At 43.9% G+C, this 26,745-nt stretch overlaps 1 protein-coding gene across 1 annotated transcript in view; it reads left to right on the top strand.

Annotated features, from left to right (window-relative positions):
- Window positions 1–26,745, top strand: part of LOC147684909 (uromodulin-like) — a 449,835-nt gene that overhangs the window by 354,129 nt on the left and 68,961 nt on the right. Inside the window, exon 10 of the mRNA XM_086939737.1 lies at window positions 15,846–15,953. Within this exon, the coding sequence (XP_086795863.1) occupies window positions 15,846–15,953 (108 nt within the window). The remainder of the gene's footprint in view (window positions 1–15,845; window positions 15,954–26,745) is intronic.

Genomic DNA, 26,745 nt, shown 5'->3' with positions numbered 1-26,745 from the left:
TCCTCTGAAGCCAGCAGGCACAACACATCACTTCTGCTTGGATGTGATAGGTTACGCAACTTACGTTACGTGTCCCCGTCATTGCACCTCGCCGTGGTCTCTTTTTAAATTAAATGATTTGTGGTGCGCAGTTCTCCACTTCTGCGCCAGCTACCCTTAAGGTTGAAAACATTCCTTTCTTTCCAGCTGGCTGTCTCGTCCTGGTTCTCTCAGGAGATGGACAGCGCTGGCTTCGACAGCACCGGTGTGGCGAGCAGTAAGCAGTGTTTCTGCTGTGGGCTAGTGCTGTGCTCCACAAGTTTCAGAATTTCCCCGCACAGCGCCCACTTGAAACCTTAGCACTCAGCCTGCCTGTGGTTCATTCAAGGGAAAGAGGGGGGAAACAAACATCCCCAAGTATGACGTGCGTGCCCAGGTTCCCCACGGAAGTATCAGGCCTGAGTGTGGAGAGGTTCAGAGCCGAGGAGCAGAGACTGGACTTTTCCAGAGGCACTTGCGAGCGCTGAATTTTTCTTTATTGGTAAGTGAGATTGTAACCACGGTCTTGCTGTTAAAGGTACATGACACGTGTCTCCGATGTGTACTTAAGTGTCACATCCACTGGTGTAACAGACTCCCCGCGCAGACACCGTCCACAAAACATGCTGCTCAAATATGTAAACTGTGAGCATGTGTAGTAACTTTTGTTAACACGACCAAATAAAGTACAGTTAAAAATTCCCTTAACACATCAGCCCTTAATTTATATCGGGAGAGTTGCTGTTTAACTTTATTCCCGAGTGTTGTTTTCAGCCCAACAACTACCCTGACTATGCCAACCTCACTCATCTAAACTCCGCCAGCCCGGTTCTACTCACTTCTACCCTGTTGTATCAAGTGCCCGAAAGGTAGCCTGTTGCCGTGATGATAAAGCAAAAAAGAAATCATCTGCTTTCATTTTTGAAAGGTTCTTGTTGATATGAAGAATTGACAAACTTAATGTAAATCTAATTTTTCAAAATTATTGCACAATTTAAATTAAGGTTGACTTTTGATTTTAAAAAAATGATGTCTACTTGTTCGTATCAGATAAAGAAACATATGTTATATGCCCCGTTCTGAATGCGTGTTTGGAGATACTCATCAGACCAAGTTTTACAACATTTCTTGCTGCACGTGGCTGCCCCAACCAGAACTATTGAACTTTCTCCCACCAAGTTCACTTCCATTCAGTGACGTATCATTGACTGTACAGTTCACAAATCCAAACCTTCAATGATAAAACTCATATGTAAATATTTTTGAACTTAAAATAGGTTCATACAAAATAACATTCAACATATCACTGCTCTTCTTCGTACCCCAGCCTGCTTCTGAAATCCTCTTCCATATCATTGCTGCATATTTAGGTAAGGTGTCTGGAACAGTTGAGTACTTCCTCCTCGAAAGCACACGTACCACTATACTGACCAACCTAACCAAAATTAAAGTTTTTTGCGCCCTAATTTTTGTCTGCAACATATGCCATGCCAGCCACTGTGGGATACACAAAAGGTGTATACCTTCTAGATCTTTTTTCAGGCTTACCACTGACTATGTAAATGATTTCCAAGAAGTATTACATGTAAAATTATCCCCTATGGATTTCCAGACATTCAAGCATGTATCTTGGACTTCTGCTTAAACGGTAGACACATTTTTTTGTCTGCACTATATCAAATAAGCTGAGTGGTGTAATTTATTGTACGTTCATAATGATACCGGGTGGTGGTTTGTTTTGCCCCAGTTGCCAGTGTATCATCTTTGGTGTAAACTTAGTGAGTGCTGCTCAGTTGTATTGTTGAGCAATGCTTTTTTAAACTGTCTATTTTTTCATAGAGGGGGTTATTGTTTTGGATACTGTTTGCTATTTTTATATATAACTGTGACTTTCTTACCAACTAAATGCTGCAAATGTCATACAGTGGTTCATTTGTACAGTTACAATTTTTTATACAAATACACAATTCTATGCTGAAAATTGAGTTCTTTATAAAAATTACGTAAAAAGAGTTCCACTCATCTACCAAAATGTTTTCTTTAAACTCCTGATATTTTGGCAACAATTACCAGTACAGTTGTACATTATAAACACAAGGGTACACCACCATCCTGCACCATTTTGTCTTCATAACAAATTGGCGCTCCAAAGCATGATTGATGTCATCTGGCCCATAGTTTAAGAAGGACTCTATTTACAGTCCTGCAACATTCATTGCTTCAAAAAAGGTAAAGCTTCTCTTGGCCAAATAGGATTCAGAAGTTTGGATTCATTTGCTCTGTGTTGGTTCACCTAGGGTGCAATCTCCCGGATTTTCTCTTGGGTGGTTGTGTTGAGTTTGCTGGTCCTCTCCATTTCCCTTGGCATGGGACAGGAAATGTTTAAGAAATTAACTCTGTACTTTTTGCCCAACTGGCTAATTCTTTGGTTGACCTCTTGCTGTCCCTCAATAGATGGACTGGTCAGTCTTTCCAAACCTAAATTTCACAGGCAGAGATGCACTTCATATTGTCACCTGCCCGCAGATATGTCTTGAACCAGCTAGACAGCCAAGAACCTTTCTTCTAGACCCCTGATTGCCATCGGCACCGAAAGTGATTCTTGTGGTAAAATAGTTTTTCCGTTTAAGTCTATTGAAAGGCTATTTGCATACTTGACCAGTTGACTGTATTCCTGATTTTTGTCAAAACTAGTTTAAGGCTGTGGTGTCTTTCTCAGACTTACAGCCGACTTTTGTGTAACATTTGAAATCAGCCAGATTGCTGACAACAGTTCCACCTGGGAGCATACCTTGACTGTTGCCGTCACATTGTGCGTGTACCCTTGGGACAGAGGGTCAAGTTAAAAGCCTGTGTGTTGATCACTGGTTTCTGTTCTCTGTGGCAATTGTCCCCTTTAATCTAGTGCTTGGTGCTTAACACCCCACTTGCAGAAAAGTGCTAAGCCTTTGTCATATCTGAGGAAGTTAGTTATTTTACCACCATCTCATATTTTCATTTCTTTGACCCCTTTACTGCAAAGGCCAACTTCCGCAGGTGCATGACGAGCGTCACCGACTGGATGAAAGGTGTCTACCAAAATACAAAACAGATAAAATGGGAGTGCTCATCTTCGGGGGCTCCTTCTCCCCATGGAGCGCCGTTTGGTGGCCATCCGAACTAGAACCCTCACCCATTCCGACAGACCACGCCCCCAACCTTGTCATTCTCCTGGACCGCAAGCTCACCATGAAAACAATATCAATGCAATCTCCTCCACCTGTTTCCTCACTTTTCTCATGGTTTGTGCGATCGTCAAATGGCTCCACTTCAACACTAGATGAACTGTCACTCAAGCCCTAGTCACCAGTTAGCTGGACTACGGCAGCGCACTCTATGTAGGACTCACCTTGCACCTCCTGAAGAGACTGCAAACCATACAGAATTCAGCAACCAGGCTCATCCTCCACCTCCCTAAGCGAACCCGCATCACCCCGCCCCCACCTCAAGAAGCTCCACAGGATCCCCAATCAAAACTTAACTTAACTTAATGACATTTGTTAAGCGCCTGGTTGCACAAAGAACAGTGCGTCCCCGCGCTGACAATCCCACTAAACATCTCAAAAGAGATGTCAATTCAAGATTCAGATCCACAGCTACAAAGCCCTCCACAACCAGTTCAACCACCGCCTGAACTTCCATCAACTCTCCAGAATATAGATGCATTTCATTATATGTTGGAGATTTCAAATCAAAATTTACCAGATTTCGGGCAAAGTAGTAGATGGTGGGCCAGGCAGCCAGAAGGGGGGCCCCCCCTCTGTGTGCTTTGCAGGGGGGCCCCTTCAAGTTTCGTTACGCCACTGCCCACAGTAGTCCTCTGGGTACAAGGTTGAAAGCTGCCCTTAGATCTACAAACACTATGTAGATATGGCTCCCCTTTATCTTAGTCTATTTCCAGAGAATGCACAGGAGTCTAAATAGTTGGTCTTTGTGCTTTTGCGAGCTCTGAATCCAGTCTGGTATGAGGATAGTATGTTGTTATCGTCTATCCATTCATTTAGCCTATTCAGGAGCTGTCCAGCATGAATTTTCTGTAATATATCAATTAAAGTGATGGGCCTATAGTTCTCTGGTTTTTGCGTACCCCCTTTTTTATGAATAGGGCCTATTTCAGCCCCTTTCCATGAAATTGGGATTGGTGCTCCAAAAGCTATAGCGTTAGTGACCAGGTTGACATAAGGGGTCCACACTTCTTTATCATGCTTGAACAAGTCCGCTGCCAGTTTGTCTAGTCCTGGCGCTTTCCCTTGCTTGATAGTGTTGATTGCTCACTTTGTTTCTTTCAGGCTAAAATGGATCGCATGCCCCCTCCTGTTTGCAAAACTGTAAAGTTCGTGAGATGGTGGGAAGCTCGGGATCTGCATATAAATAGGTAAAGTGTACAGTCCAGATTGCAGAGTCCAAGTGGTGCTGGGTGTGAGCAACCTTATCCTTGCCTCCAAGAGCTACTATTTTCTAAAATACTACTGCATTGTTGGATTTTGCTGCCTGGAAGAGGTCCATCCAAGTCGTTAACTCCTAGTTCCTTTTTGCATTGGCCAATGTTTTCCTGTCTCTATCCCTAGCTCCCCTTATTGACTGATCGCCCCCATGTTTTAAATTTCCCAGTAAACATTTGTTAGCCTTCCTGTAAACCAGGGCATAGCAGGGATTGCATTTGGGTTCAGTTATTGGTTTATGTCTACATTTTCCTCTAGGAGCTCTGGTTAAAAGGGGTTCTAGAGTTGTCACCAACACTTGGTGCATTACCATTACTGGGGAACCATTTAGTTTTACATAGGGGCCTACCACCTCAGCAAATGCCTCGTAGATGTTAGTCAAGGTCTCTATATTGTCTGTAATACATGGCCATTTGGCTGTATTGGTGTTGGGCTTATTTTAGGTAGCTGTTTTCTAGTTGAGTACCCTGTTATTTCGAGGCAGATGGGATAGTAGTCACTATCTTCTCTTGTATCTATCTTAAAGCCGAAGATCTTATCCCAGCTGTGTGTGCTATGCATGATTTAGTCTGTCTTCGATTGAGCCCCACCCCTTTTGAATGTATATAGGGGGGATTATCATCCTTATTTTTATTCACCCTTCCGTTGCAAGCCATTAGATCGAGTTTCAAGGTAAACTGCACTAGCTGGATCGCAGCAACGGTGCATGGTACAGGTGGTCCTGCATCTAACTGGGGAGACCCCTAACCATATCCTCTTTGTTAATGTTTCAAGGCTCTTTAGTGGTGTGCATATACATATAAAGTCACCACATATGATTACTGTATTGTGCGGCTTTACGCAGTCAAGAGCACTGTTTAATGAATCAACGATTTGAGAATTTTTATTCTGTCTAGCTGGTTGATTATAAACATTAAATAAGAGAAGGTATGTCTTAGCTGTGGTATCTAAGTACAGAGCGAGTATGTCAGGTGAATCTATGTTATGAATGCTAGTTCCCATAGTCAAAGGTATTTTGACCCAAATTACGAACCTCCCTGAGGGCTTACCACTCAAAGATGGGATTTAATTTTTGTGGTATGTTTTATATCCCGACTTGTATGGTGGGTTTACTAGCCATGTCTCCTGGAAGAGGCACATGACGAATTGCTTGATATAACTGTGCCAGTCTGGATCCTTAAGCTTATAGTTTAGGCCTGCCACATTCCACAAGACTTCAGCTATGGCTATATGCCCTTTAGCCACTACTTTATGGATATTTGGTTGTCCTTCTAGCTTTACTTCTGTGTTGCTAGTTCCAATCTGTTCTTCGCTTCCTTTATTTCTTATTGAGAGGCCCGTGTCTCTTCTGAGATCGTAGTCATACTGCCCGCATGATTCCCTCCCAGGTTTTGTGGCTGTTCTAGATTCGGGCTTGGCTGCAGTAGTTTCTTTAAGGGAGAATTCCCTTAGCACTTCTTCTTGATCGTCGTAGATGGGGGTTGACGACTGGTGTGCCATCACGCTGACCAGATTTTTCTTGCCATAGAGGCCAAAAAAGTGCTTAAACCATTCCTATGAAGGAATGTGGCAGTCAGGGGTGCCGAATTATTGAGGCCATTATGAGTAACCAAATGCCGAAAGCGCTTACTATTTTTATTGCTTGTTGTCTCTGACAAATTGTCCCATATACCAGCCTCCCACTGGACTTTGATGGCCTTAATAGTGGTGGTGTACTCTCGTCTGGCCTCGACAATCAGAGTCCTATCCTTACATTTTAAAGCTTTAATAAGAGCGGGAAACATCACTTACAGCGCATTTATTACAACGCACTACCATTACAACGCAACCATTACAACGCAAACCATTACAACGCATTGCGCTGGGGGGCGCTCTAGGATAGGGAATATATTTAATTTACTATCCAACACCTTCCCTACTATCCACGGGGACTGGAGTTGGAATAGTAAATTAAATAAATCACTATCCAGCGCTTAAAAGCACTATGCGTTGTAGTGGTATGCGATGTAAAAACCGCGTTGTAACAGCAGGCGTTGTAATAGCCTGCGTTGTAATGACACCAATCCAATAAGAGCTCCTTTAGCACTTCTACATGATTCGATAAACCACTCATTGGCTCTCACTTTCCAATGACGTTTTCTCCCTTTGCAAGTTTTTACAACCATGCAACCCAGTTTAATGAAAAATTTACTATGTGTCACAATCTGGTCTGGGGACATTTCTTGGAGCACAAATACATTTAATTTTTCGAGTACAAGTTTGTATAGCATATATAGAAATTCCTCTTATTTGGAAATTGACCCCCCATTTCACTGTGCGCTTATTATTACTAACCACCACAGGGTTCAAGGAAACTTGTGCAGCTAGATCCTCCCTCCCCTTTTTCTGTGTCTTATCCCAGAACAGCGCAATGGGGAAGTAGTCTCTGCCATCGTGCTGCATAACTACCAAGTCTGATATCTCATGGCAAATTTTTAAATCCAGTAAAATGAGATTGATGTGCCTATTATAGTTTCCTCTTTCAGATGTGGACTTTGTGCAGCTCTCTGAGGGGCATTCAGTTTTCTCTTTAAACATGTCACTGTCATCAAACAACATATTCAATAAAAAAGCTACATAGGGTAGAGCATACAGAGCCTTTGGTGGTTTAGTGTTACAGTACATAGTCAGTTTTGACCCACGTGTTCTTTCTTCTGCCAGCACAAGTCTCAGCAGGCTAAAATCTTGGCCTTCAGGGGCCATATATGGTTAAATATTCCACGGCATCCCCATTCATATCAAGGTTACAATAACCCTTACTTTATGAAACTTCCTGGGACAACGTCTTGCCTGATATGTAACCCTCTCTGATGCCATGTATAGGTACATTCCCTGCTTCCATTCCTGAAGGGTAGGTGGTTTAGGGGCTCCCAACACCGTGCCACATCTAGGTTTGCAACCATCACGCCTAGATTTCTAAAGAGGTGCTTGCTTCTGGGTACGTCTACTTCTGTGGGTATTTCCAATAGGATGAATTTAGGGTCTATTAGTAGGGTGACTCCTAATATCTTGTTAAGTTCCTCAACTATCTTATGCTAGTAAACACTTATCTCAGGGCATGGCCACAGTGTGTTTAGAAAGGGCCCCATCTCGTCTCCACATCTGAAACAGTTGAGTGTAGCAGCCCTACCAAATCTGTGGGGGTGAGCCCTAGCATAGTATACTTTTTAGAGGACTACCCAAGTGATATTTATGACCATATGGTGAGCTCCCCCCGAGGGCCTTCCGGCGATCGAGGGAACGGCTTCAATGCTGTGCGAATATACCCGAACCCAGTTGGATAATGTTTATAACCAATTTGTATGGTGTATCGGTTCAGGTGGGAAAACACTCAGATAGGTTGGCTTCAGGTGAGGTAAATAATATATCATTAACTTATGCGGGGAATGAAGAGTGTCTCAACCACCACCTCCCTGGGGCTGCGGGTGGGGGTGCATAGCCCCTGCACTTTAATATTTAATAGTACTGGAGTTTTGGTCAGCCCTGGGGCTGCAGGGGGACCTCGCAGGGCTCCCCACCTTTATGTTATTTATTACCCTGGGGAGGTGACAGTCCCCCTACACATTTATTTTGAATAAAGCTCTGGGGAGGGGGTGGTCCTGGGGCTGCATAGGGCTGCATGGGGGTCCATGCGCCACCTCAAAATGTAAGTTTCAGGACCCGGGGTCCGCACTGCCTCCCGTTTCCATTTTTGATAAAGTTCCGGGGTTGGCAGTCCACCGCATCAGTTTACTTGGTTACCCTGTGGAGGTGGCAGATACGGCGGTGTGGGCAGTGCCGCATGGGCAACCCCCACATTATTAGAAATCATACCCCCTGGATTTGGCCCACCCACCACCCGAGGCTTAATGAAAATGATGCACTGGAGCCTCAGCGTGTTTAAAAAAATATATATTTCAGTGGATTTGCAGGTCCAAAAATACATTTAAAAATGCTTTTAAACCCCAGCAGCATCCCTCGGGGACACCCGTACTATATCTGGGGGGTCAGGGTATTCCTACCCTGCCACCATTTCATTCTTTTTTTACTTTTTACTTTTTATAAGGGACTCCGCTTGAAGACGGCTGCCAACACTTTGTTATTGAAGTGTTGGCAGCCAATCAAATTTTGGTTGGACCCGCAAGTCCACTGTAAGGACTCGTGGCCCCAGATCTCTTTATTGGTAAAACTTTTATAACTCTGAAACTACTAAACGGATTTACACCAAATCACAAAAGCACGCTTTTTGGACCAACATTTAGCTTTCTGCCAAATTTGATGTAATTCCATTCAAGCAGTTGGGGCTGTAGTCATGTTAAAAAAATGAAAAATCCCTATTGACATAACATGGGTAAAACACGTTTTGGGAACCCCCTTTTTTCTCGGACCAGCTGAACCAAAAAAGGGATGTATTTTAAAAATTTTATGAAAATTCCTCAAGCTGCACCAAAGTTATCTGCAAAAAAAAAGCTTCCCATGGAAATTTTGGTCCTGACTATAAGTACCTACTGGCAACAGGTAAAGTAAAAAAGCCCAAAAAGCACTGAAATGCACCAATTATAGTTTAGTCAACTAACTATAACTTGTGCTACCATCATTGACTTCGGACAGTTACTACACCAAGCTCTCCAACTTGTGCTTACCCCTTTGGCTATCTGCTGTATGTCATCCATAAGTACTGCTCTCATTCCACAGCAAAGGCTCAACCCACATTCTTATCCCTTTAAAAAAAAAAAAGAACATGTCATAAAGGAAGCACTATGTGAGTTTATTAGCAGTGCATGATATGTTTGCTTTAAATGTCAGTGTGGGTTTTGTTCATGTCAGAAGCACAAGTGGGCAGGCAATTGATTTAAAAGAAGGCATAAAGAAATCTTTTGAAACAATCTCATACATTTCTTGAAACAGCTGCCAATGTTTTTTTACAGAGCCTAGCGTATTGATGTTTACCAAAGAGCTGTTCTAACTTACACAATGGTCTTTCATTATTTTTCCCTTTCGAATAAAGGTCACATGGTCAGAGGACTAAGGAGTAATCTCTTGTCAATAAACATTTAGCAGTGGAATGTGCTCACTAACTGAAAGGACTTGAACTAATGGACTTCTGTTATAGAAGTGAATACCTGCCATTCTATTGGTTCACCACAAAGGCTGTGGTGTTAGTCAGTCAGTCAATTATCTTTATTCGATTATTAAAAATCATAAAAGAACGAGCATAGTTACATAGCAACATTTCATCAGAGCACAAGTTAATACATAATTAAAACAAACAATCATTGTTTTAAAAACACTAAAATCGCAGTGTACAATGAATCCTACAAGGATGTTAAAAATGTTAAAAAAGGGGCTTATTAAAAGACAAGGCGGTTTAGATAAATGAGATAAAAAGGGAAATCATTGTTCAGGAGTGGAGTGCCTAAATCTTGTGCGGTGCTTGTTTATACGTGCTCCTGCGACTAAAAAACTAGCAACATGAAAAGCTACTCTTACATTAGGAACGAGTTGCAAAAACATCAGGGCTGGTTTTACCTGAATAAAGCCTTGATTACGCAAGATTGGAAGCAAATATCTTTTTCTCATCTCAGTATAATGTCCGCAAAACATGGTAAAGTGCATCGTGTCCTGGGTGGAAAAGTGGTCACAATCACATGGTTCAGCATCATCGGGTCTATTCCAAGTTTTAAAATTGCCCAGAATGAAGTGGATCAAATCAAAACAGAATCTTGTGAAAAGGAAACGATGATAAGGTTTAGTTACCAGGAAGAGGTATGGTTCCATTCCTGGAACAGATGTCAACAAACAGTGTTTCCTTACCATGGTTTTTTTAGCTCTATGGCTTCCCTCTCCAAGACATATAAGTTTATCAGGGTATTTTTTACTATTTTGAGGTCTTCCTGTCTTATCAAGTCTGGAGATGAAAAAAGCTCCGGTCGTCCAGCTAAAGTTAACTGCATTTGTACGTATTTTACCCACGGAATATTTTGGGCTCTATCCAGGGCTAAACAATCTTTTAAAATAATGTGGTTTAAAGTAAGCTCCTGGTTAAGCCAAGTTATCATCCATCCAATCACTGGGGCTAGTTTTAAAATGTCAGTTATATAGTCCAATCCTAGCTCTGTGTGTAATGCATAGGTGGAAGTCGATTGGGGGACTGAAAGCAGAGATCTCAGGAATTTATTTTCTACTTTCTGTATTTTGTCAGGACTAGTGTACCCCCAAATAACAGAGCCATACTGGGCAACGGACAAGTATTTTGCTTTATAGACCTTAATAATGCTTTCCATGGGACGGGCACCTAATTTTTTAGCAAAACCAAGCAACCCTGCTGCCGCTCTTGCAACAGCGTTGCTTTTAACGGAATGCTGGGGGCCCCAAGTGCCCTTTTCATCGAAGGTCACCCCTAAATATGGAAAAGAAGGGACTCTCCTGACCTCTTTCCCAGCACAGAAAAATGTTTTCGACTTTCTTTTCCTGCCTGCGGCTCCAGCAATCATTACATGAGATTTCTCTGTGTTGATTTTCATATCCAACGAGGACATAAAATCTCCAAAAGATGAAAGGAGTTTATTTAGTGCCCCTCCGGAGCGTGCCAGAAGAACTGCATCATCCGCGTACAGGAGGACAGGTATCTTTGTCTCACCTGCACGCGGAATGTCAGTATGGGATGTTGCCATGACTGCCTCCAGATCATTTATATAAAGAGTAAAGAGGAGGGGGGCAAGGATGCACCCTTGCCTAACCCCCCTCTCTGACTTAAAGTGGCAAGTGCATCTTCCTTCCCTAGTCACTCTGACCGAGGTCATGAAGTCCCTATGTAACTCAGCTAGGTATCCAACCAAGGGGGGGTCGAAGCCCATGGTCAGAAGGATCCTCCACAGCTTTGCCCTGTTGACCAGGTCAAAAGCTGATGAGAGGTCCATGAAGGCCATGTACAGGGAACCCCCCTTGGCGACTACGTATTTATTTAAAATTAGTTCTAGATTTAGGCACTGGTCTAAGGTTCCTCTTTTGGCTCTAAAGCCGTATTGTGCGTTTGATAGGACACCCTTCCTTTCTAAAATCTGGGTCAGTCTTCCTAAAAGGACTCTTCCCAAGATTTTGACACTAGAATCAATGAGAGAAATTGGCCTATAACAGGCCGGGTCTGTCCTCTGTCCTTTTTTAAAGATCGGTACTATCGTGGACCTGGCCCAGCTAGTGGGAAAAATGAGATCCCTTGTAGCGTTAAAAATATTTGTGAGAATCTTGGTGCTTAGTTCAGGAGCACTCTTAAAGAAATCTGCGGGGACCCCGTCGGGCCCTGGTGCCTTTTTACAGAGTGTATCGTTAATTGCTTTTTTCACCTCATCTTGGCTTAAAGGGGAGATGGAAATTGTCGGTTGTGTGAGTGGCATCTCACATTCTGTGGTAGTATCAGTACAACTATAAATGTTACTGAAATGTGTCACCCACTGTTCATCTGGTATAGTGCAATCTGCTCTCTGATTGTCTAGTCCCGCGAAGTATGGGTGATTTATAATTGCCCAGAATTTGGCACTATCTCTCTGTGTTTCAGGCAATAATAAATCACTCCAGGCCTCGTTTTTTATCTCAGATTTCCTCACCCTGATAGCTTGACTGTATTGTTTCCTCAGTGACGCTATCAGCTCTCTATCTCTGGGTTTGTTTTTTAGAGCCTTTAGGAGGATTGAGTGGGCCTTGGAGCAGTTTGAATCAAACCATCTGGGGCCCCTAAACCTATTTGGCTTTGTCTTTACGGTCAGGTCTAGATTGACCCGACGGCAAATAACATTGAAAGCCTCGATCATGGTGGCACCAGAGTTCTTATTATCCAGACAAATGGTGACCTCCCCCTCAACTTTAGCCAAAGTTTCCTGTAAGAAGGTGATTGGGGTTACTTGGTCCCATTTCAGCCTCCGATTCTGATCTCTCGGAACTAATTCTGTCGCGCATAAAGCATCGATTTTCCTTTTTCCCAAGACTCCCTGAGCTATGATCTCTAAAATCACGGGGTTTGTGATCGCTAAAAACTGTAGTTTCTACCTTATAATTAATAACTTCAGGGAGAATACTTGGAGATAAAAATATATAATCTATAATTGTGCCTGAGTCATTGCCCACATATGTCGGTAACCTTGGGCCAGTGGAGCAACTACATGATTCATAAAGGTTAAAAGTAGCTAAGAGCAATTCCAGAGCCTCACCGCGTGGTGTATGTTCGAAATGCGGTGGGGAGGAATAGAGGGGAAATTCTTCATATTCCACGTGGCAATCCACATGGCATGGGTGAATATTAAAGTCTCCCATAAGGATCACCTCATACCCATGGGCACTGTTCTCACTGTGGGTAGACAGGAATTCCTCTAGGGTTACCAAATGCTCGTTTGGGGTTTGACTGACGGGGGAATTATAAAAATTAACAAATAATATGGGATAGGAGTTTGATGTAGTTAGTTCAACCGCTAAACAATTTTTTGAGTTGGACTTAATATGTCTAGGCTTTCCTTGAACATCTAATGAAATGTATATAGCCAAGCCCCCCTTTGCCCTTCCTGCTTTACTAGGGTCTGCAGGTACATTAAAGTGGGAAAAGCCGTCCAGAGCCAGTCCGTCTGACGTTTCCCATGTTTCTTGAAAGGCAAGAATGTCATAGGATCTAATTATGTCCAGCCAGTTCTTGTCGTTAAATTTGGCTCTGAGACCAGCAATATTCCAGCTCATAATTCTACAGACCCTAACACTTGCAGAATTCTGAACTAATGGACTAAGAGCAGGCTGAGGGCCCTCACCATTACTATCTTGTCTTGGGGAGAGTCAATCGTTTTGATCCATGAAAGATAACGGGGCATTACGATTGAACAGTTCAAGGGGTTGTGTAACCGGATTAAACAGTACTGAGTGATGACGATGAGCTGCTACATTATGCCTTAAATCCTGGCCCCATCTGAAGTTCGAGTCCCAATTGCTGTCCCACCCTGGGGCAGGGGTCCTTGGGTAAGTAACATTCTGCTGTTCCCCATAAAAAACTTTAAAGTTAAGGGAACAACAGTACCCCGTCTGCGTTGGGGAGGGAATAAGTTCCAAGAATATTGGGAAGAACGTCTTGATTCGAAAAGCTCACTGCCACACAGTCCCCTTTGAACCTTTTCGGCCGGTTTCCCAGCCAGGGGACCCTGGTTGCTGACTTGATTACACTTGCCAGATGGTGCTTTCCCCCTGGTGCTAGCCGCGTGTTACTGGTTAGCCAGTGTAAGGCTTTGCTACTAAGAGAAGTGGGGCTTTCCACTGTTCCCCCTTCCAGCGGGGGGACGTTTGCAAGGACTAAAACCACGGGTGTGGCTTCAACTATGAATTGTAGGGGGTCCGTTGAATGAGCTTGTGCTGGGGGGATATTGACCGAAGGGGTTGAGTCTGTTGGAATATTGACTGATATAGAACCCTCATTGTTAGCAGTCAAGGTTGGTGGATGTAGTGATGAATTCTCCCCGGGCAGTTGGTTTCCTACTCCTTCGCCCACATCACCTCCAATAACATTTCCCCCTGTATTATTACTCAAATGTGTAACTATCGTAGTTATATTTTCAACACCACCTGCAACCATATTATGAAGTCCACCCAGCTTCTTGACCTCCGCTTGCAGTTTGTCAATTTTTGATATTAGAGGTTTGATAATAGTGTTGATTTTTATCTTGAGGAAATCAGCCATTTTTTCAAAGAAAGCCTCCTCAAAAGTGTAATTTGGTTTATCCTCATCACTATTCACTTGCTTGGGTTTTGGGGTAATAGCCCTCTTCCGTCTTGTCCTTGAACGTAACCCACCCCGCTTTGGTGGATTTTTAGTGCATAGTCGTTTTGGCCTGGCGGCATGCCCTGTAGGAGACTGCTCATCCGCTGAAACGCGAGTCTGTTTCTCTTGTTCAAATTCAGTGTCAATGTCTGTGCCGCCCTCAGCCTCTGCATTAGGTCCCTCAGAGGCCGGGGCTGCGTTAACAGGTGTACCAGGTGTTCCTTGGGAAATAGTGTCACTAGTAATGGCCACGCAATGAGCTTCTTGCAGTTGGGTGTCATCAATCAAAATAGATGCAGAAGGGGACAGACATCGTAAATCAGGGGATTGGCTCAACCCCAAAGACTCTCTCCTCTGCATGTTTATCTTTTTAACAGTCTGAACAAGGTAATTGTCAATAGTGTTTAGCGGGACTTCATCAGGTTTTTTAGGCATAATTACGAGTAAAAACAAACTCAATGTTGTGCAAACAATAAAGGTAGGTAACAAATTTGTTGAAACAGCAAGTCTTACTTGAGGGACGAATCACGAAAGTATTTCCTGCAGCGTTTCTGGCCCTGTCCCTGCCTCCTCCTGCCGATGAGGGCTGTAGAGGGCCCGCCCTTTGCCCGGGCTTAGCCCCGGGCGTCCCGCGACGCAGGGGTTTGACCGGCTTTATGCCGCCCTCCGCGCTGTCTCTGCGCGTCCCTGCGCGTCACACAACGCGCCGCCGCGAGGCCTGCCGGGTGTTGTGGTTCCCGGAGCGGCGGCGCGGTTCTCTGGGGCTAGGTGACTCTCGGCGGTGGCGGCTTCTCCTGCGCGGTGTCCTGGTTGTGGCAAGGGTAAGTGTTCTCCTGTGGTGTTATCTCACACACTTTGAGTTGCAGCCCTGGCAACTTGTTTAGATGTTTCCTGTTTGGCACCTCATTGATGTATTTACTGGTTGGCCCCAAAAGCTAGTGGCTCTAAGGGAATACCGGGTTGGTAGATGAGACTTTTACCTACAGCAGAATGCTTAGGTTGAAGAATAAGTGTAGGTGCGAGTTGAGTCTATGCAACAGAATTGTAATGACAGCTGAAGCATTTGCTTAATTAGCTTGAGATCATCTCCATAGAAAAAGAGAATTGCCTCCAGAGAGAGTACATCCAGCACAACTCTACTTTTTGTCTTCCTAAAGGGACAGTGCAGTTCCCTATTATAACATCAGTTTTCTGTGATCGGATGTTGGGTTTGTCACTTCGCACACATTGAGGTACTGTTATTATCAAAGGCGTAGCTCAATGTGAATGTATATAGTTTCATATACATAAACCATGCAAAAATAATTCTTTCCGTTAGGCTCTTTTGCATAACAAGATGAAATCATGGTGGTTTCGAAGAGCCGGTGGGGGCTGCTGGTCAGGATAATAAATCAATTTTCAAACATGGCCTGCAAATGTCAGGAGAATGTTGGTTAGAAATGATGTATTATGTTTTACCAATGAAAGTATGATCTAAACAGATATTTAAAAAAAAAAAGTTACCATAAACATTTCAAAAAGTTATATTTTTTCTAATACAGATCCGAATTATCTTTCATCTGGATGCTCTGACTGTACTGAAGAAGAAGAATGCAGGAGCATCAATGGTGTTGAAGGCTGCCATTGCAGGAACAAATTATACAGTAGTGGTACGTATGCAAGCAATTATTGCATAAAGCAGATCTTATTAAATCCATCACAATGACACTTTTTTGCTGTACGGTTTTATATTCAGTGACAGATAGGCTATTTCTGTAATAATAATTGTTGATCCCTTTTAACTAAATATCTCATAGGAGGGTATTGAATGGTGTTTGAAGATGAGCAGGGTGGTCATATTTGTTGTTCCCTCAAGTGGCCTCTCTGGGCAGTGTTGGAACTGACATCATTGGCGAGGTTTTTCTACTAACTTTTTTGCCTTCAATCCTCCTGTTTTGGCTGACGTTTAATTTGCTGGACTTAGGACTGTGCGCATGTACCACTGCTAACCATTGATAAAGTGTTTGGCTTACACCCAATTGACACATTTAATTTACTTGAAAGTCTCTAGTAAAGTGATACTGCCAATGTCCAGGGCCTGTAAATTAAATGATACTAGTGGACCTACAGCATTGATTGTGCCACCTACCTAAGTAGCCATTTAAACATGTTTCCGGCCTGCCATTAAAGCCTGTGTGTTCAATTTTAAACTGTCATTTTGACCTGGTAAAACAAACCTTTTGCCAGGCCTAGACCTTCTTTTTTAATTAACATAACTCACCCCAGGGTGCAGTGTATTTAAAACTTTAGACATGTACTTTTAACTTTTACATTTCCTAGTAGTAAAAAACTCCGAAGTTCGTTTTTCAATACTCCAAGACCTGCCTCTCCCATAGGATAACGCAGGGGTTGCCTCATTACATTTATTAAGTGATAACTTTCAATTGGGAGCAAATAGGAATTTCGAGATTGTTGGCTAATTAATTTTACTTTAAAAATCTCTTTAATGGTAATGTTGGATTTTAAGTCACAATTCTGAAAGCGCCCTGACGAATGCCCCAGACCGGCAAATAGAGTAGGGCAGAAACATGTTCGCACATGGAGCTTAGGGTCAATAGACCACAACATCCTGATTGCCCCTCTCCTTTTTTGTTTCTAATATCCCCATTCACCTCACAAATAAAGGAATACCTAGGGAGAACCAGGGAGTTTTATCCTAATACTACAACAAACCCTAAAACAGTAAGACAGTCTGTCTTTTAAGTGCTCCCTGGACTACCGTCGAGCCCACCCTGACCTTTAGGAGTCCGGGTGAATTCGAAGATGAAGCATGCCATCATTACAGTCGTTGAGGGTTATACTATTTTAGGTGGTAATATCTCAGATACTTACTGTTTCCCTTTCTCTCTCTCCAGCCTTCTAAATTTCAGTCAGTGGATACCCACTTTGCGTATTTAAGTTATGGCGATGGGAGTATCGATCCCCTCTCCTTTCATGTAGGAAGGATCTCTCTACCCTTCATGGGGTATTTGAGTTTCCCCAAAGCCCTCTCTGTTTGAATGTAAACACCCTTGCCAAGTCTCAAAGTCCTCTTTCAGAACTTACACATAATCCTAAAGTAGTCCCTAGGTAGCCTATAGGGCAGGGTAATGTGTAATTAAAAGATTAGACATTTACTTTTAAGTTTTATATATCCTGGTATCACTCCTGTGAGGCCTACCCGCCCCATAGGATGACATTGGGGAATCCTTATTTCATTTAATAAGCTGTAATTCCAAATTGGGAATAGGTATATATGTCCTGCTTTGTACCTATAAAATTGTATTGATAAATCCTCTTTCATGGTAAAGTCAGACTTTTTTATTACAATTTTGAAAATGCTACTTTTAATTGTTGCTGAAAGAACAATTGCTGGACGGAATAGTGAACAATGTCAAACATTCACCCCCAGTACAGAGATCTGGGCTTACCTCCATTGTTGTTTTGCTCCTCACCCCCCCAATCCAGTTTGGACCAAGTCATATGCAAATCAGTCTTGACCCTGAACTGCCAGGCCAGGTCCTCCCCGGACCAGAAATAAGCATCCTATGACCGGTTTCAGGGTATCACCACTCATCAGCCAGGATTACAGTGGCTGAGTTTAATCAAGCATTTCATCCATAACTTTTGAATACTTTCATATAGTGCCCTAAGTGGGACGGGTATGCCCAGACATGTGTCCTGTGCCCACTGTGTCACTGGAACCAAGCTGTATACGACTGATGAGCCCCTAACAAAAGCAAAACCGGTCTTGGATTGCTTGTGTTCGTATTCAGGTAGGATCTGTCTTGGCAGTTCTGGCTGGATTTTTGCTATTGGAGCAGGGTCAAGACTGATTTGCTTGTGGCTTGGTCGAATGTGAGGTGGCTTGGTGTGCAAAATGACTATGGACTAGGATGCGGCCCGAGTAATTACCAGTGGCTGAGATTAATTCAAGCACTTCATCCATCACTTTTGTATACATAGAAAGTTGTCATTTTCCTGCCCTTTGTGTCTGCAGCCTGACTTGGGTCATTTGACTAGGTGTAGCTGATAGTTAGACATTGTGACTCTGTCCCAGACAGTCAGACAATAGAGGAATTAGGTGTACCTCAATGGGCCATCTGCTTCACGGTAAGGGTTTAACACTGCAGCCAGCTTGGAGTCAGGGGAGTCAAGATATTCCATGCATTTCAAAGAACCTTTCCAGAAGCTTCTCCAACTTTCGAGAAGGGCACCAGAGTATACAAATATGACATTCAAACCCAGTTTTCAGTAAACTACTGCATATGTGCAAGATTCTCAGATGACTTCCTGCTGCTGTGACCTGATGTGCACTCTGCCAGACTGCTGCTGTACCTGGAAGGGCTGCTTTACTGCCTGGAGCCTACCTTGAACCCTCAGGGTAGAGCCCTACATCTTAAATTGCACCCAGGACAACCAGAAGTGACTCCAAGGGCTGTTTTGCTGGCCTCCTGTTCAGAGCCACAGAGACATAAAAGGTTCCCACTATCTTGAACCCACACCAGGGTGCAGCATAAGTGAATTCTGAACCTCCAAGAGGTGTCCACCAGTGCTGGGCCCTGGTTTGTGGTTTTAAAGGTACCAAAATGACCAATTTCCAAAAATGAGACCTTTTGGACAAAACCTGCTCCGAGAGCCAGGAGGAGAACGGGACCATCCTGCTCGCCTATCTGCCTGAGGTGCCCGCCAATCAGATTGACTTTGCAGCTTCTCTCCCTACGTTCTTCTCTGCAGCAACAAATCCATTTTAGCAGTCCTTGAATGAATGACTGAGGGCTGAGCGTAGTTCGCGAAGTAGCGCTACGCATAGCTACGTGAAGTGCACTTCTCACTACGCGAGCTATGCGTAGCACTACGCGAACTGCGCAGTACCCTGTTCGCACTGTGCATGATGCCGTTTTCAATGATTACACAGTGTGGACAAGCATCCGGCACTGTGCAATCATTGAAAACGGCATCTTGCACAGTGCAAGCTGTCGTTTTCTGCTAAGTACGGGCAGAAAATTTGTTCCGCTTGCGAATTTGCGGATTTTCAGCGATTTTGCGATCCGCAAATCACGCGAAATTGCAGCAAAATCCGCGAATTCGCGAGCGGGACGAAATTTGCTCAGGAAGCACTTACAGGGTTACAGCAGGTGCCCAAGTTGAAGCTAATTTCTTTGTATCCACTTACAAAATGGTTACAACTTGGGCACCTGCTGTCACCCTGTAAGTTCTTCCTGAGCTGCGCCTCCTTGCCTACTTGCAACTATTCTCTGACCCTGCTCTGACCCTCGAAGCAGGGTCAGAGAATAGTTACAAGTAGACAATAAAGCTCCTGCAGGAAGCACTTACAGATATAGATAAAGCAGGTGCCTGAGTTGAAGGTCAAATTCCGTAACTCCTTAATCACCCCAAAAAAAATGTGCGTTTTGTCGAGGCTGGGCAGGTGTGTGTTCTCCCTATATCTACCGTCGAAAATTAGCTATGATGCTTGATGGAGGCCTTTGCATCCTTGACTTTCACGAGCTCTATCCCCGTGCAGTTCCTGTGACCACGAGCTTCTTTCTCCCCGGATCTGCTGCTCTAATCGGTGCCTGTCCTTTTATACACACAAGAGGCATGTGAACTCGCATAGAAGCCCGCCCGTTTGCCCCCCCCACACACACTCTAGTTGTGTGCACCGTCTTCCCGCCCTTTAGCCACTATGATGATGGACAGCTCACTCGAGGGACGCCGGCGCCCTTCAGCGCAATGGCAAAGTTAATCAGCCCAAAAAAAAGTGCGCTTTGTCGAGGCTGGGCAGGTGTGTGTTCTCCCCATATCTACTGTCGAAAATTAGCTATGATGCGTGATGGAGGCCTTAGCATCCTTGACTTTCACAAGCTCTATCCCCGTGCATTTCCTGTGACCACGAGCTTCTTTCTCCCCGGATCTGCTGCTCTGATCGGTGTCAGTCCTTTTATACACACCAGAGGCATGTGAACTCGCATAGAAGCCCGCCTGTCCCCCCCCCCACACACACTAGTGGTGTGCACCGTCTTGCCACCCTTTAGCCACTATGATGGACAGCTCACTCGAGGGACCCTGGCACCCTTCGGCGCAATGGTAAAGTTAATCAGCCCCAAAAAAATGTGTGTTTTGGCCAGGCTGGGCAGGTGTGTGTTCTCCCCATTTCTACCGTCGAAAATTAGCTATGATGCTTGATGGAGCCCTTTGCATCCCTGACTTTCACGAGCTTTATCCCCGTGCATTCCTGTGACCACGAGCTTCTTTCTCCCCGGATCTGCTGCTCTGATCCGTGCATGTCCTTTTATACACACAAGAGGCATGTGAACTCTCCTAGAAGCCCCGCCCCCCCGTTGCCCCCCCACACACACACCAGCGGTACTGCAAAATCGCCAAAAAAATCCACGATTTTGCGGGGGAAATCCGCAAATTTGCAGATTTTTTTGCGATTTCGCGCGAATTGGCGAACTGCTGATTCGGAAAGTTCGCCCATACTTATTTTCTGCCGCTCAAGTAGATTTTTACTCGAGCGGCAGCTTTCTCAACGCGGACTGGTAGTTTCTCATCGCGAGCGGTCGCGAGCATATGAGAAACCTGACCTCCCGCGTTGAGAATCTTGCCGGGAGGTTTATTTTCCACGCTTGCGATCGGCAACTTGATGTTGCCGATCGCGAACGAGGAAAAAGTCTTGCCAGGATGTCATTTTACATGTTCACGGTCGCCAACATGACGTTGAGGACCGTGAGCAAGCAAAAAATTACTGCTGCGCAACGCGTGTTTGCACTGTGCTAAGTGCAGTTCGCGTAGTGCGAATTTGCGCAAACTTCGCAAACTATGCGAGCGTAGCGTAGAGCTTTGCCCAGGGTTAGACTGAGCACATTTATAGACCGCAAGGCTCCTCAGCAAGAGTGTCCAGGCACTAATAGTCTCCATCTACCTTTCCAAGCACCCCTAGTTGCGGAATAACCAGGTTTTAAGCAGTTTCTTAAATCAACCAGGTCAGATCCTTCACCAAAGGGGTATTATCAACCTCGTGGAACCGCCCACTGACTCGTCCCACTGGTGATTCTTGACTTCCATTTCAGTAACTAAGTTTGAATGTTAAAATCTTCCCTGCGACTTTGACCCAAGACCATCCGATGGTGAAGCTTCCTCCCCAAGTACTTCCTGCAGCCTTGCCCCTCTGAACTTTACCTTCTCAGACACTTTTTCTCAGAATATTTTCACGGTCCAAAAGTAAGCAGTGACCAGACCCAATTGACTTCTTGCATCTAAAGCGCACTCCGTTGCAGTCGGTAATATTTTCCGACTTTGACCCTGACCCTGTTTGACTAGATGTTGGAGCTTTTGATCTTTTAGGTGCTAGTTTTTACTAAAAACTTGTAAAATTCATAACTCAATTTCTACTGATTGGAGTTTTGTCATTTTGGTGTCAAATAATTTTAAAAATGTACTCTATTTTTCCAAATCATTTTGGGATTTTTCTTTAGTTGTGTTTTCACTTTATTACAGTTTGTGTGCTGCATAAATACTTTACATATTGTCTGTAAGTTAAACCTAACTGCTTTTAGTGCCAAGCTACCGAGAGTTAAGCACAGTTTGATTCAGTGTTTTGTTCTGTGATTTGTTTTGTGGTTCACCCTGCAAGAGATTATGGCTATTGCTTCACCAGAATTCTCACCCCAGTCAACCTACAACATAATTTTTCACAGCCGGCATGAAAAACTCTTCCAACATGAACCAGGCCAGAGCGGGAATCTGGGTTCCCAGGAGGCGCTTCTACTAAAAGTGTAAGGAACAAATGATGGACAGAATGCCGAAAATGCAAACATTCACCCCCAGTCACAAACATCTGGGTTTCATCCATCGTTCTTTTGCTCACCACGCCACCCCAGTTTGGGGTGAATGTTTTGATTTATTCTTCGTTTCGTCCATCATTCATGTGTCTTTTGCTCTTCTAAAAGTGTAGCATGGCAGAAGAATGGCGTTTGGCGAAGCGAAGCTCTGCGCTTCTTTTATTGTGATTGTTAAGGCGGTTGACATTCCACTTCATGATACTAAATATTACCATTGATCTGGGGTGGCCACAGAAGGAGAGTAGCTGTGGAACTGTCTGGCTGAGCAAGTTCCTTGGCCAAGAATGGAAGAGAATGGAGAAGGTGTGTGTGTGTAGCGTTTAAGTCAAAGAGGGTATGCATACTGTGTGAGTAGAACAAAAAGGAGAAAAGCGATACAAGAAAACAACCAACCCCCCAATTAGCTCTCTTGCAACCCCCACTGTACAATTCAAAACTGGAACCATCTGTCTTCCGAGCACCATTATAGAACTAAATGACAGGTGGTGCAGTAAAGCAGCACCCTCCCAACACATATTGTGTAAGGCAGAGTTCTTCAATCTGTGGGGCATGACCCCTAGGGGGGCCGTGGAGTCCTGGAAAGTAGAGGCGTGCATTCTCCAGCCTCACTCGTGCCTGGAATCCAAAAGGTCTGCTCTTGTTTTCGGAAAAAGACAACCGTCCCAGGATGGTTAACTCAGATCGTTAAAATGCTTCAGCTGAAGTTTCATTAATTGAGTCTCCTGTGCTATGAAAAGCCTTTGTGACTGGGTGCCTGCTTGCCTGAATGAAATGCAAATATGCACTATGAGTTAACCTGCAAGTTTAAAGGGTGCTTGGTCGCCAGTTTGGTCTTTTTTTGTTCGAATCACTTCAAGCTGTGTGATGATAAAAATGCTGGCTTTTTTGAGTGGTTATGCAAAGAGTCAACAACTGCGCTGTTAAGTGCGTGTTTTAAATCATAATTATATTTACACACCGCAGAGTACCCATAAGGAGGTATTGAAGGGATAGTAATGAAAATCCCATACGCTCTGCTATAACTAAAATCTACATTTTGGAAGCATCATTTTATCATAAACATATTGCACATTTTGTAGCAGTCTAACTTATAGTGTGTGTAATGCAAGTATAAAATAATGACTTAGATGTTCACAGTGCTTTCTGTCAAAGGCTGTGACCTCATAGCACTAGAAATGTCACTATTCTACACTGCACCAACCAAGATTTAATTCTATGGCTCTCTGGTTACACACAGACCTCTGCAGTGCATTAACTAGTAAATGTTTCATAGTGTACTACAGTGCATTTTCTACTGAGTAACAACTTTTTAAAATGTATTTTTCATTTAAGCTGCCCATTATTTTATATGTAGCTACCTGATGGTGAAACACCTGAAAAACTTACAGAATATTTTGGTGTTTATTTATGAGAGACTTGTGCTGACAGAGCATCCCTTATTTTGACGCTTCAGCTGCACAATTCTCTCAACCATACCTATGAGGCGACTCAAAGTCACTCTGCATGGCTTTGCATGGCCTCATAGATATGGAGTAAGACAAAGCAGCGCAGGTCGCTGTGTTGCCTTACTCTGCGTCACAGAGGCGTTCAATGGGCGTTGCACGGGTGTTCCCAGGCAACACCCATAGATTTTGTTGCTGCCCCAGATTTACAAAATCATGTAAACATGGGGCAGCGCATAAACCTTATGCATCTTCAGTAGAGGCGTAACAAGGAGAAATGTTTTCATTTCTCCACATTCTTCCCTCTTTCCACATAGAAAAAGGAAACCACCTCTTGGTCTGTTTTTGGGTTGCCCCGTCCTGCACAAAAACTGTCCTGCCGATGTTGGTGCTAGGCAGCAATTTGTGCGCCAACACAAGGGGAAGGACCGGAATGCCCATATTTCATAAATGTGGTGCATTCCTGTCCTTTCACACATGCATAGGGCAGTGCAGCGAGAGGACTTCTTGCTGTGCAGCTCTACGCAAATTCGCCATAAATAAGGTCCTTTGTTTTTAACAACACCTTTAACCACGCCCCCATGCTGACTGACCTTTGGTTTTCTAAACACTGTTTAATATTATTGCCCCATTTTAAAAAGGATTTGCTGTGGGAATTGGGGACATTTATGATTGTTGATGAGGAGTACCAGGTTTTTGTCAGGAGGAGGTCCTTACGTCAAAAAAAGTTTGACAAGGGGGTCTTGGCATCAAAAAGACCTCTGGTATAAGGTAAAGGATAAAGTGCTGCTGGCTAGTCAATATGTAAGTCAAAAAACATTAGTAGGGCGAATGTTCTTGTAGCTGTGCTATTGTTATTGGATGTTAAGGAGGAGGTTTGGCAGAAAGGGGCCTCATCCTGCATCCTAGACCTGGGCTCCCCCCTGAGCTGGAGGTCAAGGAGGCAGTGGGAGTCCACTGTGGTTGGCCAGTACTTCTTCCAGTATTGCCACCTTGATCCCTTTCTCCATCGGAGGAACCCAGCGTGCCAGCAGAGGCTCTTCTTCGCCATCTAGAGCACCGTTGCCTGCGTTCACTATTGCTGGTTGCACCAGTGTCGGTTCTGCTGAACCAAGGGACCTCAGATCCTCAGAAAGACAGGTGGTGCATGGCATATGATATCTTTACGTTCTGCAGCTCAACCACATGGCGTCTCCAGGGAGTCGGAAAAAAACCCAACAGATTTGTGGCGGGTCATTAGCTTGGATGGGAACATAAGCATGTAGAAAAGGTTAATTGCAGGAGATGTTGTTTAACAGAGTCAAAAGCTTTCTGATACTTTTGGACAAGGCAAGTGCAGCCTGGAGAGATGAGGATGCAAGTGGATTAAAATAGTATGGGCCTTTTCGTTCTTGCTCCTCCCTCAAGGATTGTGTCTGTGTCTTTATAGTTGAGGACCTTGACCATGGTGGTCCTGGGGGGGCCCTTGTCAAGGCAAGCAGTTGACCGGCTGGGAGCCACGATGTCATTCAGTCCTTTTAGAACTTTTCAGGCGAAGAGCCTTCAATGCGATCACTTAAAATCAATAAAGCTAAAATTGCTACTACTTTTTCTGTTTTTGGCATCTTGTGCACGTTCCTCCAACGATTTGGCGAATGTAGACAGGAGTTGGATGGTGAATTTGAGCTAATTGAAAGTATTGTTGAACTACGAACTTCAGCATCAGAGACTCTATCCACTACATTGCCCAATCCTGGCACAGGAGACTAACATCTATCCCCACCTCATTGACCTTGGTCTTGAGGGTTGCCCAAGTAGCTTATATATCTGTGCTTACTAAAACACTGGGGTTTACCCAAATGACCCTCCTATGCCTGGGTAGGAAACTACATACAATACAGAAAAAGTGGCATGGAAGAACTAATATCCCTTGTTACTTATTCATAGGGGACTCAAATTTCCCTATCAATAGTCCAAAGTCCTATTACAGTATATGAAGAACTCATTCACCCAATACACATACCACGGAGACAACCTTTGAAAAATGTCAATCATTATTTTTGGTTATGTTTTTGACATAAAATACATACAAATACATATACATAGACAATTGCAACACAAACACTCATACAACAAAAACTCAAGTAACCAAACCTGTGTTACCGTAAATCTGAGGTACTGTTACTCAAATTTCTTCTGGTAGTCAGTGTTCACACATTTAATCTAGGCAATACACTGTGAGGCAGTCCTCTATGCACACAAGGTTATAACATCTCTGTATTCATCTTCATCTATCTAGTGTGCCTTCACCAAATACAATAATAATTTTCGTGTTCAAAACTGACTCCTCCTTGTATAGCCTGGAAGATGAGCTCTGTGCCTGTTGCGTCAAGAGGCGTCAGAGTCGCTGGAGGCCTGCGGGTAGTTTTGGATGCATCATCTGAGGATTGGTAAATCTGTCCATTTTCGTTTGCGCATGAGAGGATGGCGGACAATCCCTGCCAATGATGTGCTCTTTTACAAATATTGAGAGGGTACACAACTGTTACAACGTAATTTTTACAACGCACTTCCACTACAACGCAGGCATTACCACGCATACCATTACAACGCATTGCGCTGGGGGGCGCTCTAGGATAGGGAATAAGTATAATTTTATATCCAACACCTTCCCTAGTGTCCACGGGGACTGGAGTTGGAATATAAAATTATACTTACCAATATCCAGCACCTCTAAGCGCTATGCGTTGTAACGGTATTCGTTGTAAATACCGCGTTGTAATGGTATGCGTGATAAAAGTATGCGTTGTAACGTCATACATCCATTGAGAGTTTTCAGGTGTTGGTGGGTTTATGAGAGGGAGTAGGCCCATTTGCTCCCCAGATCCACGATGTGTGTGGGAAGCATGAGCAGCAAAACTGTTCTGGCTGAGGAGGCACCACACCAGTATCATTAGAGCACAAGATGGGCACTGTCAGATTATTTCCCTCCCACAGCATCACAGTGGTGAGTGTGGGGGAAATCTATAGCTCAGAAATAGAACACCCCCTCCCCACACAAGAGCCTGAAGTGGAGCGGCAACAAAGTAAGATTAGGGCTCATCCACACTAATCAGACCAAAGAGGTGGATCTCCAAAAGTGTGTCCTGCAATGG

Source organism: Lissotriton vulgaris, chromosome 10 (assembly GCF_964263255.1).
Source record: "Lissotriton vulgaris chromosome 10, aLisVul1.2, whole genome shotgun sequence".
Lineage (NCBI taxonomy): Eukaryota > Metazoa > Chordata > Amphibia > Caudata > Salamandridae > Lissotriton > Lissotriton vulgaris.
The sequence above is the reverse complement of the archived record's forward strand: the minus strand, read 5'-3'. Positions and strand labels throughout refer to the sequence as shown.